The sequence below is a fragment of the Agelaius phoeniceus genome, chromosome 18 (genome assembly GCF_051311805.1).
Source record: "Agelaius phoeniceus isolate bAgePho1 chromosome 18, bAgePho1.hap1, whole genome shotgun sequence".
Lineage (NCBI taxonomy): Eukaryota > Metazoa > Chordata > Aves > Passeriformes > Icteridae > Agelaius > Agelaius phoeniceus.
In genome coordinates, this window is record NC_135282.1 from 12,925,948 (window position 1) to 12,940,039 (window position 14,092).

The following is a 14,092-nucleotide window of genomic DNA, read 5'->3' on the forward strand; positions in this document are numbered from 1 at the left end:
GGAAGTGACGCAACGCCGGCGGGAAGGGGGCGGGCACAGGGCGCGGGCCCGCTGTGGGATGTACCACTAGCGCCTCGCGCGGGGGGGGACACTAAAGCAGGAATGCACCACTGCGGCGCGGGAGGGGCGTGGTTGCCATGGCGACAGGGCTGGGACGCCGAGGCCTAGCACGGGTCGCGGGCTTCGCGCTTCTGCTCCGCGGTTGCTGCTGATTGCTCCGATCGCCCCGGTTCCCTCCGGTTCCCCAGCACTCCTGGGGTACCGTGCCGGTGCGTCTCCAGCAGCCTGTCCCGGTAGGGCGTTCCCTGCACCCCTGGCCCATCGCTCCCCGGCCCGGTGGCCCCGCTGTTCCCGGGCCGTGTCCTCCTGGGCCGGCCCGGCCCGCACCATGGCGCACCTCCTGGGCCACCGCGGCTGCATGGAGAGCCTGCGGGCCGACCTGCGGGACCTGCAGGCCGCCATCGCCGACGTGTGCTCCCGGGCCGGCGCCGTGCGCTTCCCCTCCTGGAAATTCCCCGACAAGGTGTCCTGCGAGCTGGACATAGCGGTGCTGCTGCAGCGCTACCGGCACAGCGACAGCGAGCCCGAGTTCAGCCAGCACGCACACGTGGTGCTGCTGGAGCTGCTCATTGACAGGTGAGAGCCCACAGGCAGCCCGAGCGGCTCCTGCCCTCCGGGAAGGGCAGCTGTGTGTCTGACCTGCTGAGTTATCCGAGTCCTGGAGGAGGTTTTGGGCACCTCAGCACAGGGAGAACTCAAAGGTGTTAGAGAGCATCCAAATGAGGGCTGAGGGTGAGAGCACCTGGTTTGTTCAGCTGGAACAGAGAAGACTGAGGTCAGAGCTCATCAGCTCCTCCCGGGGTACAGCTCTGATCTCTGTGACCAGGGATGGGATTCAAAGAATGGCTGGAGCTGTGCCAGGGAGGTTTAGGCTGGATACCAGGAAAAGGTTCTTCCCCTAGAGGGTGCTCAGGCACTGAACAGGTTCCCCAGGGAATGATCACAGAATCAGCTGGGTTGGAAAAGACCTTGGAGATCATCAAGTGCAACCTATGACATAACCCCACCTTATCAATTAATCCATGGCACCAAGGCTGCCAGAGCTCCAGGAGCCTTTGGCCATTGCTCTCAGGCACAGGGTTGGATTGTTGGGGTGTCTGTGCAGGGCCAGGAGTTGGACTGGATGATCCCTGCATCCCTTCCAGCTCAGGATATCCCCTGATTATATGAAATCTTTTGGATGCTTTGTTCCCCATGTATTTCCCTAATGAGCAGCGCCAGCACCATGGCCTCATGCCCTGCTGAGCTTTAAAACCCAACTCCCTTCCCCGCTTAGAGCTCCCAGCACAAACTGGCCACTAAGAAGCAGAGCCAGAGGTGGAGCAGATGGAACAGGCTTGTTAAACTGCCTCCCAAAACCTTGGAAACACTCAGACACAGCTGCATCCACAGCCTGGGGAGGCCAAAGCCCCTCTTGCAATCTGAAATAAATACAGCTCTGGTTTAAAAGATGAGCCATTCCCACTGAACTGTTGGCCCTAAAATCAGGATTTAGAGCAGCATGGTTGCCCCAAATCTTTGGGAGGAGCTTAATCACAGCCTCTCAGAAGTGGCTGCTCCACGCAGTGATCCATACCTGGACAGTCCTGAGAGCACCAATGCCACCCTCCTGCATCCTGCTGCTGCAAATCCTGATTTTAGGGCCAACAGCTCGGTGGGACTGGCTTATCTTCTAAACCAGAGCTGTATTTATTTCATCCAGACTGCAAAAGGGTCTTTGGCCTCCCAGGGCTGCGGATGCAGCTGTGTCTGAGTGTTTCCAAGGTTTTGGGAGGCAGTTTAACAAGCCTGTCCCATCTGCTCCACCTCTGGCTCTGTTTCTTTGTGGCCAGTTTGTGCTGGGAGCTCTAAGCAGGGAAAGGAGTTGGGTTTTAAAGCTCAGCAGGGTATGAGGCCGTGGTGCTGGCACCATGGAAATACATGGGGAACAAAGCATCCAAAAGACTCCATAAAACCAGGGGATACCCTGAGCTGGCAGGGACGCAGGGACCATCGCTTTGCCTGGGTGATGGGAGGGGGCCCAGCCGGCATTCCCAGCTGTGTTTTCCCGTGGGGACAGGCTCCTGCTGCTGCTGCAGAGCTTCACGGGCTACGCCGAGGCGGTGCTGAGCGGGCGGGCGGTGCCGCCGCCGCGGGGCCCCGGGCCGGGCATGTCCGCGGGGCTCACGGCCAGGACCTTCTGGAGCTCCATGCTGAAACTCGGCGCCTTCTGCCAGCAGCTCCGGGACCAGGTGGGACATCTGGGCTGGGACATTTGGGGACGTCCCATGAGCTGAGTCACTTCCCTCCCCGGATTTGGATCATGGTCCTTCTCACCACGCCAGATGTGCGCGCAGCCTCTGAGTGCTGGCCCCTGTGTCACACATCTGTCCCCTCCCAGCCTGAGTCCCTTCCCTCCACCCCTCCCAGCTGTGCCACTGCATCCATCCTGCTTCAGATTTCGGGATGAGTGAGCTGGGCTGCCTCTAGAGCTTGGAAAATATTCTCCTACTGCCAAAATGCTGCAGCGCTGCTGATCCCACTGTGGATCTGAGCTGCCTCAAGACAGTGAAATTATTGGTGGTAAAAACAACCTGTCTTGCGTTTTATTTTCCCCAAAATGATCTTTCTCATGGAAAAGTCTCACAACAATCCATGTGGCAAAACCAGGAGGCAGTGCAGGGGGTGGGACAGAAGGGATGGTGGGGAGCTGGGGAAGAGGTTTTGCTGCTGAGGCTTCCCCGTGATCACTGTTCCTTGGCTGCACTGCTGTCCCATCTCCACACCTGATTTAGGCTTTTATGGGTCATTTCCTCTTTGATCTGGGCTCTGGTTTTGTTCTGTGCTCTCTCCCTTGGGAGAAGGGTTGCAGGTGGGAGATCCCCACACAGCAATCCACTCCACCCTGTGCTCCCTAGGTTGAGAAATATCAGAAGGAGCACCTGGAGTGCATCTTGCCAGAAGTTTTGGAGTCAGGAACTGCCTCAGAGGCTGCCCAGCCCACTTCTGTGTGCCCAAATCTGAGTGTCCAGCCCAGGGCTGGCCCCAGCCTGGCTCTGAGCACCCGCAGTGTCCCCACACAGACCCCTGGGTCACCCCTGGGCTCCTGTGACACCTGCTCCAGCGCCCAGGCCAGCCTCCACGAGGTGGGCAGAGCCATCACCAGCATCTGCCAGAGCCAGAACATCCCTTCAGCTCTCAGCAAATTCCAGGAGGTGCTGGAGGACAGCACAGGGAGAAGGAACCTCTCTGCAACAGACATGAGCTACTGGGCCTCGGAGCAGAGCAAGGACCTGTCCCGCATCAACAAACACTTCCAGGGGCTGCTGCAGCAGCTGAACCCCGTGAGGGCTGAGCTGGAAGAGATGGGCAAACAGAAGGACAAGCTGCAGAAACAGGTTGAGGACTTTTCCAGGAAGCTGCAGGCAGAGAAGAGCACCCATGCAGAGCAGCAGAAGGCAGCTGAGCAGAGCCTGAAAGCCAAGGAAAAGGAGCATTCTGAGGCTGTGGCCAGGCTGGAGGAGGAAAAGGATGACCTCAGGAGAGGTACAGAGCTGTTCTCAGCTGTTCCAAGCATCCCTTCTGTCCTGGGTTGACACTCTCCCAGGCCCGGGGGCATTTGCAGGAAGAAGAACAGAGTCCATGGGCAAATTTTGGCCCCATCACCACCAGCATGGCCTCTTGTAGGTGCTGGGGGATTTTCCCTGCTGTGAGGCCAGTCCTGGGCAGTGGGAGCTGGTTGTGTGTGTCCTATCACTGCCTCCTCCCTGGCAGCACAGCACAATCACTGGATGGAAACACTTTGGTGTGGCTGTTTGCTGCCCCTTGGTTTGGTTGTTTTTGAGGAACTGATTAATGGGAGGGGTTTTGTGCTGGTTTAGGAGCTGCTGTGCTGGAGGAGCAACTCTCAGCCCTGAAGGAGGAGCTGGCAGCAAAGGAGGACGCTGTGCAGGAGCTGGGTAAGGGGCTCACCCAGGGGCTCACCCAGCTCACACATCCCCCTCCCCCTGGCCTCACGAGTGTTTCACAGCCCTGTAGCCCCCAGCACCCCCAGACTGGGCTGTGGAGCTGTGGGGATGGGAGAGGATGGGCCTCCTTCACAGCAGCACCCCAACATCACCCAGTGCCAGAGTGGCTGATGCTGGTGGAGGTTTGGGGGGGTCACAGGCCTCCTGTCAGACCTGCCTCCCTTTGCCACGGCCTGTGGAGGGCAGGGGGTGCCCCTGAGCCACAGAATCATGGACTGGTTTGGATGGGCAGGGACATTAAAAGTTCATCCAGTGCCACCCTCTGCCATGGCAGGGACACCTTCCACTGTCCCAGGCTGCTCCCAGCCCCAGTGTCCAGCCTGGCCTTGGGCACTGCCAGGGATCCAGGGCAGCCCCAGCTGCTCTGGGCACCCTGTGCCAGGGCCTGCCCACCCTCACAGGGAATAATCTCTTCCCCCTATCCCATCTAACCCTGCCCTCTGGCAGTGGCCATTCCTCCTTGCTCTGTCCCTCCAGGCCCTGTCCCAAGTCCCTCTCCAGCTCTTTTGGAGCCCCTCTAGGCACTGGAAAGGCTTCTTAAGTTCTCTCTGGAACCTTCTCCAGGCTGAGCACCCCCATCCCTCTCATCACCTCCATGGTCCTGCAGCCTCTCTCCCCTGCCCAGCCTGGGCCATGGTGGCTCTGTCTTCCCAGAGCTCTCCAAGACCACCTTGCTGGAGGAGGTGAGCACCACAATGGTGGCCCGGAGCCAGGCGCTGGAGTTGGAGGAGAAGGTGCAGGTGCTCACAGGCCAGAGGGACAGCCTGGAGCAGGAACTGAGTGCCATCAGGGTGCAGCTGGAGCAGGATCTGAGTGCCACCAGGGTGCAGCTGGAGAAGGAGAAGGTGCATGTGGAGAGCCTGCTCCGGCACGAGGAGGTACAGCTGGAGCCTGGGATGGCTGAGCTGCTGCTGCTGCTGCTGGCAGGGCTGTGGGGAATGGGGGCCACAGCCCCACACGGGCTCACCCCCCAGCACAGTCCCTGCAGGCCAAGCAGAGCACCCTGCTGCAGCAGCTGGACAGCCTGGACAGGGAGCTGGAGGAGCTGCAGGCCAGCCTGGGAGAGGCCGAGGAGGACAAGGCCCGGCTGGCAGAGCAGCTGGAGCAGAGCCAGCAGCAGAGTGGGAAACAGCTCCAGGCACAGCAGGTGAGTGCTGGTACCCAGGTGTGGGACACAGCCTGTGCCACAGGGCTGCCACAGACAACCACACACTGCCCCCAGTCTGAGGGGATGCATAGTGGGTTATTTGAGCCTGTTTCATGGAGGAACATGAGATGGACGAGCATGAGGCCTACGATGATGAATGGGAGGAGGAAACGGAGGGCAAAGAATGGAGTTAGTGTGGGGTTATCAACAGAGAACCCACCTCAGGCTCATTCGACCCACAGCCAGAGTTGTCCCAGGAGGGGCACTTTGGGACCCAGGGTGGCATTGCCACATGGCCATATCCTCATGGGTTTCCCTGGGGAAGAGGCCTCTCCCTCCACCCTGGGCCAGACAAGTCTCTGGTTGAGTCAGGGCAGAGGAGAGCAGCAGGAAGGGACATCTTGAGGTGCTTCCACATCTCCAGTGTTCTGTTCTTGGACACCTGGACACGCTCCACACTTTGTGGTTGGTGCTCCTGCTTCCAGCACACACAGGGATCTCACAGCTAGAACCCTGCACATCGTCCATTTCCAACTGCCACAGAGCATCCTTGTCATTAGGGAAGGGTGGGAGTCTTCCATGAGGGGCTGAGTCCTCACTCTTGCAAACTTCATCTCATCCCTGCTGTGCCATGCAGGAGCTGCTGGACACGCTGCAGCAGGAGAAGCTGGCACTGGAGCAATCCATCCTGGAGCTGCAGGCAAACACATCCCAGCTGCAGGAACAGGCACAGGAGCTGAGGGAGCGGGAAAGGCTCCTGGTGTTCTTCCCCGATCTCCACATGCCCACTGAGACGCAGTTTGAGAGTAAGGGAGCAGATGGCAGCACAGTGGGTTTGTGCCTTGGGGTCTCCAGAGCTCCCAGGGGATCCTGCTGGCCCCAGACACTCCCACTGATACCCAGGAAGGGCTCAGACCCCGTGTGAAGCTGTGACCATCCCAGCGTGCCTCCCTGCACAGGTGCTGTGCATCCCACGTCAGGGCCAGGACATTGAGCAGGACCAGGTCATGGCAGAGCTTCCTTTGCCCACAGGGGAAGGTGGTCCCAGCTGCCACCTCCCGGGCTGTGCTGCTGCTCCCTGCCCAGGGCGGGCAGGAGGGGTGCCCACACCTCTGAGCAGACAGGCAGCAGCAGGCTGGGCTCTGTTGGATTTTGTCTGCAGGCAGTGGGAACTTTACAGAGGACATGAAGAGTCAGCTCCAGGCCAACAAGATCCGGATTGAGGTGCTGGAGAGGGAGAACACACAGCTCGAGGCTCTGCTGGCCAAGGTGAAGGCAGCAGCCGAGCAGGGCGTGCTCAAGGTGAGCTGGGTGCCACAGGGGCGGGTGCTGGGTACCCCAAAACCACCCCGTGGCCACCTTTGGGGACATCCTTTGGGGACCCTGGGAGGGCCAAGCCCAAGTTCCTCATGCTGCTGGGAGGTTGCTCTGGTTTAACTGGTGTTGTCTGAGGTCCCGGGGCTGGTTCCAGCTCCTTTCCATCATTGTGGCCATTGTGCCACCAGTTGTGGTGGCCAAGGGATGTGATTGGAGCTGAAGCTGGTGGGGGGAAATTTCACCTCCTCTTCCTTCCCCCAGCTTGTCCCACAGGCCCAGCTGCGGTCCCAGCTCCACAGGGCAGCCAGCAGGGAGGACACTGGGTGAGTAGGAGCCCAGAGGAAGGGGCTGGGGCGGGTTCCCTGCTCTTCCTCCCCTTTAACTGCTCCCACCCCGCAGGCGGCTCAGCAGCGGCAGCAGCAGGGACAGCCCAGGGCTGCCAGGATGCATGGACAAGGCCTGGCACAGAGCTCCCAGCAGCCAGCACTCCAAGAAACTCCGGGCAGAGCCCTCCCCCCAGGCCAAACCCTGCCTCTCGCTCCCAGTGCGACGCCTGGGGCTCGGCCTCCCCTCGCTGCACACCGGGGCTCACCGCAAATAAACACGGAGCAGTCTGAACTTCCTGACACAGAAACTGTTCCACCAGCAGCCACCTGCCCTGCCCAGGGGACCTCGTTACTGGTTCTTTGTGCGTCAGGAAGGGAAAGCTGGGCTCTGCCTGGTTCCCTGGAGAGCTGCTCCAGGGACGTTCCTGGGCACTGGGATTGATCACCCTTGGCTACGCTGCTGCTGGAGTTCCCAGGAGAGCCCTGGGGCTGATGCCAGGGCACAGTTTGTGCTAGCTCCTGCCAGGAACCATTCCCAAGAGGGGACTGGGATGTGGCCACACTTGGAAGAGGAAAGCAGAGCTGGCCTGAGATGAGAGGAGTCCAAACCACCCTCAGCCCACCAGCACAGCCACAGCTTGGGAAAGTCATTCCTCCCTCTATGAGCCCCGAGGGGCTGGGAACCACCAAGCCACTGGCACAGGCTGGTCCTGACCTCTGAGCTGCCTGCCCAGCACTATGAGCCCTGTGCAAGCCCCACACAAACCACACAGCCAGCCCTTGCTCCATTTTTAATAGGGATGGACACATGCCACGTTGCAGCCTGTGGGGCAGGACCCAGGCAGGGCCCATGGTGTGTCCCCAGCGACCGTGCTGGCTCTGCAGCTGACTCGTGCCATCCTTTCTAATAAGTTATTATAAATAAAGCATCCAACCCCTGCCCTCCCATGGTGAGGCCATGAATCACCCACAGCCCTGCCAGCCCCAGCCCTGGCAGAGCTGTCACCCACCTCCCAGAGGGGCTGGCACTGCAGCCAGGCTCTGCCTACCCTGCCACGGCCACCAGCAAATAGACAAAAAAACCCAAGACTTAGAAAAATTGCTGTGAGCAGGGCAAGAGCACAGCAAAACCAGGGCTCTCCCTGCCCCAGCTCCCACCCCGTTACACCCATGGGTGCCCCAAATCTTCCCTCCCCAACACTGCCCATCTGGACCCCCCACCCCTCTACTCACACCCAGCAGGAGAGCCCAAAGTCCTTCCCTCTCCGAAGTCTGGGCACTGTGATGGGCACAGCCACACCAACCCTGCTGTGGCAGCAAGTGCCTCTCACTGGGCACCCCCTGCCCCTCCCTGTCCCTGCAGCAGCCGTGGATCTGTCCCTGGAGTGTGTCCTCGGGCCAGCTAGCTGTCTGTGCAGCAGTTCCCTGCAAGGGAGGACAGACAGACAACCTTGGCACAGGGAGCCTGGCAGGCTCCAGGTGCTCCCCAGGCTGTGCTCCAGGGTCAGCGGGGCTCAGCTGGGTGCCGGGGCAGTTCTCACCCAGGATGTTGCGCTTGCAGAGAGGGCAGGTCTGCTGCAGCAGGAGCCAGGGATCCACACAGTCCCGGTGGAACTCGTGGGAGCACGGCAGCACCCGCAGCCACTGCCAGCAGGGAAATGAGGGCACGTGTGAGCACAGCTGGGTGCCAGGGACACAGCCCAGCCCCTGCCAGGGACACCCTGGCCCAGCCAGCGAGCAGAGGCTCAGCCCAGGGTGGGCTCCAGTCCCACCTGGCTCTTGTGGAACTGGTCCAGGCACACGGCACAGCTGTCGATCTCACAGGCCCGGCTCCGGGGCGGCTTCCCAGGGTGGTACCGCCGCGTTTTCAGCGCCAGCAGCCGCCGCCGGATGTGCTGCTTCAGGTCCAGCTGTGGGGCAGAGCCGAGGGTCAGAGCCCACCCAAACCCCGGGCACAGCGCACGGCACAGACATTCCCACATTCCCACCTCGGCATCCCGCTCCGACAGCTCCTGCCGCGACTGCCGCTGGGCCTGCACCATGACACCGGTGCAGAGCAGCAGGGCAATCAGCAGGATGGTGTTCCACAGCTGCTGCAGGTACTTCTGTGGGGACAGCACCGTGGGCATGGGAGCCACAGACCCGGCCCCACTCCCAGCCCCACTCCCAGCCCCATTCCCAGCCCCACTCCCAGCCCCACTCCCAGCCCCATTCCCAGCCCCACTCCCAGCCCCATTCCCAGCCCCGCTCCCAGCCCCGCTCCCAGCCCCGCTCCCAGCCCCATTCCCGGCCCCACTCCCAGCCCCGCTCCCAGCCCCATTCCCGGCCCCACTCCCAGCCCCACTCCCAGCCCCACTCCCAGCCCCATTCCCGGCCCCATTCCCAGCCCCACTCCCAGCCCCACTCCCAGCCCCATTCCCAGCCCCACTCCCAGCCCCGCTCCCAGCCCCACTCCCAGCCCTGCTCCCAGCCCCATTCCTGGCCCCACTCCCGGCCCCACTCCCGGCTCCATACCTGGACCTGCGAGCTGCTCTCCCCGGGGCAGATGACCCCCTGCCACTCCCCGTAGAGGCCCCCTCGGGACAGGCCACAGGTGGACCAGAGTGTGAGGGTCACTCCCTGCAAGGCAGGACACGGCATTGCTGATGGCCCCAGCAGCGTGCAGCAATGGGAGCACACGTGTCCCAGGAGGAGGAACACTGCTGCTGCCAGCTGCCCTGTTCCCATGGGCTCCCTTCCCTTCCCTTCCCTTCCCTTCCCTTCCCTTCCCTTCCCTTCCCTTCCCTTCCCTTCCCTTCCCTTCCCTTCCCTTCCCTTCCCTTCCCTTCCCTTCCCTTCCCTTCCCTTCCCTTCCCTTCCCCCTGCTCCCTGTTCCCTGAAGCTGCTTCCCATGGATCAGAAAAGTTTGGCTGGGCACAGTCATGCCCTGCTCTCCCACTGGCAGAATGAGGAAGAGGAGGACAGACAAGCATACCAGGTTCTCCAGCAGCACTGCCTGGTACGTGATCTTGGCTGTAGCCCGGAGCCCGCTGTGAGCAAAGGGAAAAGTGTCAATTCCATGGATACAGCAGGATTTGGGCACAGCTCCCCCGTGCCAGGGAGCACCCCCTCCCCACAGGGATGGGCAGTGACCGAGGGGAACCAGAGGAACACAGAGGGGAGGTGACAGCAAGACCCTTCCTCGCCAGCTGTGCCCAGTGACCCTGCACAGGGCTCTTCCTCTCAGCCTTGTGCCTCAGCTTCCCCATGTGTGACACCATGGCAGCAATCCCAATGTCCCACATGTCAGGAGGATAGACAGGGTCCCACTGCTGCTGTTGGTGAGAACAAACACCCACAGAGGTTGTGGGGGTGGCAGTGCCATGACAAGAACCAACCAATCTGGACATTTTCTACTGAGAGTCCTAAAGCTCTTGGCTGAGGCAACCTGCCACCATATCTGACCCAGATCTCCCCCAGAAACACATCTCAGCCCCAACTGGCCTTGGAATGGCTCAACACCACCCCAGCAAACATGATGGGCTGAGTGAGAGACCCCAGGGTGGTCCCTGGGTGTCACAGCCTGCTGGGGGACAAAGCAAGGACAAGGACAAGGCAGTGACAAGGCAGTGACAAGGCAGGGAGCAGGCAGGCTCCAGCCCAGGCCGTACCGCAGCAGCGCTCCCAGCAGCCTGGTGACATTGTCCGAGGACTGGATGACGATGACGGGCTTGGCCAGCAGCTGGGACACGTCCAGCTGCAGCGGGAGGGAAGGGAGTGGTCAGCGGGGCACGAGCCCGGCCGGCCCCGCCGCCAGCACTGCCCTACCTCACGGATGGCGTTCTGGTTCAGTGCCAGGATCAGCAGGGCAGAGGCCCCCAGCACCAGGGCTCGCTTCATCTGCAGGGACAGCGGGGACACGATCAGGGGACAGCAGGGCTGTGTCCCCAACAACCTCCTGTCCTGCTGCAGGAAGCACCCAGCACATCTCTGCCATGGTGAAGGGTCACAAGGGACCCAAGAGGGGTCAGAAACTGTCAGAAACCCCCTGGGCCACTAAGCACAGACCAGGACCCCCCCAGATCTGGCCAGGAGACATCCCAGGTGACACCCCTGTGGGTTTGTGACCTGCAAACACCACAGCAGCCCTCAGGGGACAGGGCCAAGCAGAGGAGACAGGGTCACACAGAGGGTCACCTTGGTGACAACAGCGGTGGTGAAGGACTCCTCCTTGGCACCCCGGGGACCCTCGGCCGGCTCCTCGGTGCCCACAGGCACCACCCCGATCCAGCTGTCAGCAGCGCTCAGCTCCGGCTCCACGTCACCCACCTGGGGACATGGCAAGGACATGGAGAGCTGGGATGGACCCCAAGGTTCAGGGCACCCCCAAAGCACCCCCATGCCCCAGGGCTCCTAGGGAGGCGGGCACAGTGTGGGGACAGGGACAGCAGGGGGGTAACAGAGGGAAAACGGCCTGGCCCGCAGTGCCTCTGTGCCCCTGCCGGCACCTCCTCTCTGCTGCTGGCACACCCGAACCGTGGCTGCCTGCCCTGGTCAGTCCCCAGTGTCGCTGGCCTCCCCACCAACCCGCCGGTGCCTCCCAGTGCCCTTCAGCTCCCACTCCTGCCCTGCCTCATTCCTTTCCCAGTGCCCGAGGACGCACCCAGCACCCACCGGCCCACAGTGCCCCCTTGCTCCCACTGACCGCTGTCCTGCCACTGCCCCCTGGTCTCTCAATGTCTCCGAGCTGCCACCGCTTCCCCCTCATCACCGCCACCCAGCACCCACGTCCCCAACCCCACACCCAGAAGCCCCTCAGTGTCTCCCAGTGCCCCCCGTCCCCACCGTTCCCCTGCCCCCCCCCAGTATCTCCCAGTGCCCTGCAGTTCCCACTCCTCCCCTCCCAATCCCTGGCCAGTGCCAGCAGCACCCCCAGCCCCGCTCGCCGTTTCCCCGCGCTCACCAGCACCAGGCGGCCTCGGATCTCCATCTCCTCCCGCTCCCCCCGCGGGCCGCTCCGGCCCGGCCCGGCCCGGCCGCCCCCCGCTCCCAGCACGGCCCCGCGCAGCGTGTACGAGCCGCCGGGCACCGCGCCCGCGCTGCCGGCCCCGCCGCCGGCTCCATCCCCGTCCGGCCCCGCCGCCCCGGGCCCCGACACGGCCACCTCGACCCGCGCGGGGGTGGCGGGCCCCGAGCCGGCCCGGCCGAGCGCCAGCAGCGGGGCGAGCAGCGCCGCCCGCACCGCCGCCATGGCTGCGCGCCCCGCGCCCCGCAGCGCCCCCTGCCGCCGGGGAGGACCCGCCGCGACACACACCGCCCGCAGGGGGAGCCCGAGAGCCCGGAGCGGGACCGGGACCGGGACCGGGACCGGGATGGGGATCGGGATCGGGATCGGGATCGGGATCGGGATCGGGATCGGGATGGGGATCGGGACCGGGACCGGGACCGGGACCGGGATCGGGACGGGGACAGGGATTGGGACAAGGACAGATATGAGGGCAAGGACAGGGACAGGGATTGGGATGGGAACCGGGACAGGGATCGGGACAAGGGCTGGGAGAGGGATTGGGACAAGGGCTGGGATGGGGACAGGGACTGGGATTGGGACAAGGGCTGGGATGGGGACAGGGACTGGGATTGGGACAAGGACCGGGAGAGGGATCAGGACAAGGACAGGGACAGGAATCGGGACAAGGACTGGGACTGGGACAAGGACAAGGACAGGGATTGGGACAAGGACAAGGACAGAGATCGGGATAGGGACCGGGACAGGGACTGGGACAAGGACAGGGACAGGGATTGGGATGGGGACCAGGCTTGGGATGGGAATCGAGACAGGGATTGGGACAAGGACTAGGATAAGGACAGGGACAGGGATCAGGATGGGAATCGGGACTGGGACAGGGGCTGGGGGAACAGAGATGGGGATGGGGATACAGACCAGGATGAGGACAGAGAGCAGGAGAGGTACAGTGACGGGGAGCAGGGACCAAGACTGAGACAGGCACAAGGACCATGGCCAAGATGGACACTTGGACAGAGCAGGGACAAAGAAGGTGATGGGGACAGAGACCGGGATGGGGACCAGGAAGAGGTACAGTGACCAGGAGAGAGATAGGGACAGGGAATTGGGACCAGGATGGAGATCTAAACATAGACAAGGGCTGAGACTGGGATGGGAACCAGCACTGGGACAAGGATGGGGCAGGGACAAGGACAAAGATGAGACTGGGATGGGAACAGAAGCAGGAACCAGGTGGAAAACAGGAACAAGGAGAGGCACTGGAAGAACAACAGGAAGTGGGACCAGCATGGGAACAAAGGTCAGGACCAGGACCGGGATGGGAACAGGGAGAGGGACCAGGAGGAGGATGGGAATTAGGAGAGAAACAGGGGCAGGGACTGGGAGTGGGAGTGGGAGCAAGACAGGGACAAGCACTGGGATTGGAATGGGAACCGGCAGCAACAGCAGGACAGGGACAGGGATGGACTCAGGGACCAGGAAACCAACTGTCACCAGGAGAGTGACAGGGACAGGAACAGGCATGAGGACACAGATATCCACATCCCTGTGTGTGGATACAGGCACACATGGGGACACAGGGACATATATGCTCTGGGGGAAGAGGGACATGGGCACCCACAGCCATGGCACAGGCAGGGACACAGGCATCCCTGGGTGACATGGACACACACCAACACCCGAGTGCCCAAAACACAACTGCCCCCTGCACCAGACACCCCTCAGCACCCCCAGCCTGGGGGGTGCCCAGCAGCCTCCAGTGCCACATTCTGACCCCTGGGTGCCCCATCCTGACCCCCGGGTGCCCCATCCTAACCCCCGGGTGCCTCATCCTGGCCCCTGGGTGCCCCATCCTGGCCCTTGGGTGCCCCATCCTGACCCCCGGGTGCCTCATCCTGACCCCCAGGTGCCCCATCCTAACCCCTGGGTGCCCCATCCTGACCCCTGGGTGCCCCATCCTAACCCCTGGGTGCCTCATCCTGACTTCTGGGTGCCCCATCCTGACCCCTGGGTGCCCCATCCTGGCCCCTGGGTGCCCCATCCTGGCCCTGCTCCGGCCACGTGTGCCCAGCACATGTGCCTCCGGGGGATTTGCTGGCTGGATTAGCTGCAGCATGGGCCCAGGCTGACCTGCTTTTGGCAGGGGCCACGCTGGGAATGGGACTCAGGGCTGTGGGACCCGGTTCCCATGGCTGCAGGGTGCCATGGGATGGGTCTGGGTGTGTTCCTGTGT

General features: G+C 62.5%; 2 protein-coding genes and 1 pseudogene across 4 annotated transcripts; 2 read left to right on the forward strand and 1 right to left on the reverse strand.

The window, feature by feature from the left end:
* Positions 1-142: 142 nt before the first annotated feature.
* Positions 143-2,725, forward strand: CCDC157 (coiled-coil domain containing 157). Its single transcript, XM_054646050.2, has 2 exons — positions 143-636; positions 2,120-2,725. Exons 1-2 carry the CDS (start codon positions 389-391, stop codon positions 2,334-2,336), a joined length of 465 nt encoding a protein of 154 aa, XP_054502025.2. The 5' UTR covers positions 143-388; the 3' UTR covers positions 2,337-2,725.
* Positions 2,726-2,781: 56 nt separating this feature from the next.
* Positions 2,782-7,149, forward strand: LOC129128644 (coiled-coil domain-containing protein 157-like; annotated as a pseudogene). Its single transcript, XR_013184602.1, has 8 exons — positions 2,782-3,585; positions 3,921-3,998; positions 4,722-4,945; positions 5,047-5,214; positions 5,852-6,020; positions 6,377-6,516; positions 6,793-6,854; positions 6,931-7,149. The product of XR_013184602.1 is annotated as a coiled-coil domain-containing protein 157-like (transcript).
* Positions 7,150-7,635: 486 nt separating this feature from the next.
* Positions 7,636-12,117, reverse strand: RNF215 (ring finger protein 215). 2 transcript variants are annotated; one of them, XM_077187659.1, is made up of 10 exons: positions 11,800-12,117; positions 11,034-11,165; positions 10,665-10,736; positions 10,508-10,593; positions 9,832-9,886; positions 9,372-9,476; positions 8,846-8,959; positions 8,630-8,767; positions 8,399-8,501; positions 7,636-8,282 (listed from the first exon to the last, which is right to left on the reverse strand). In XM_077187659.1, the coding sequence occupies exons 1-10, from the start codon at positions 12,085-12,087 to the stop codon at positions 8,260-8,262; spliced, it is 1,116 nt and encodes a 371-aa protein (XP_077043774.1). In that variant the 5' UTR covers positions 12,088-12,117; the 3' UTR covers positions 7,636-8,259. The 2 variants fall into 2 exon arrangements, with proteins under 2 accessions (XP_077043774.1, XP_054501590.2); XM_054645615.2 differs by having other exon boundaries at positions 8,846-8,962.
* Positions 12,118-14,092: the final 1,975 nt, after the last annotated feature.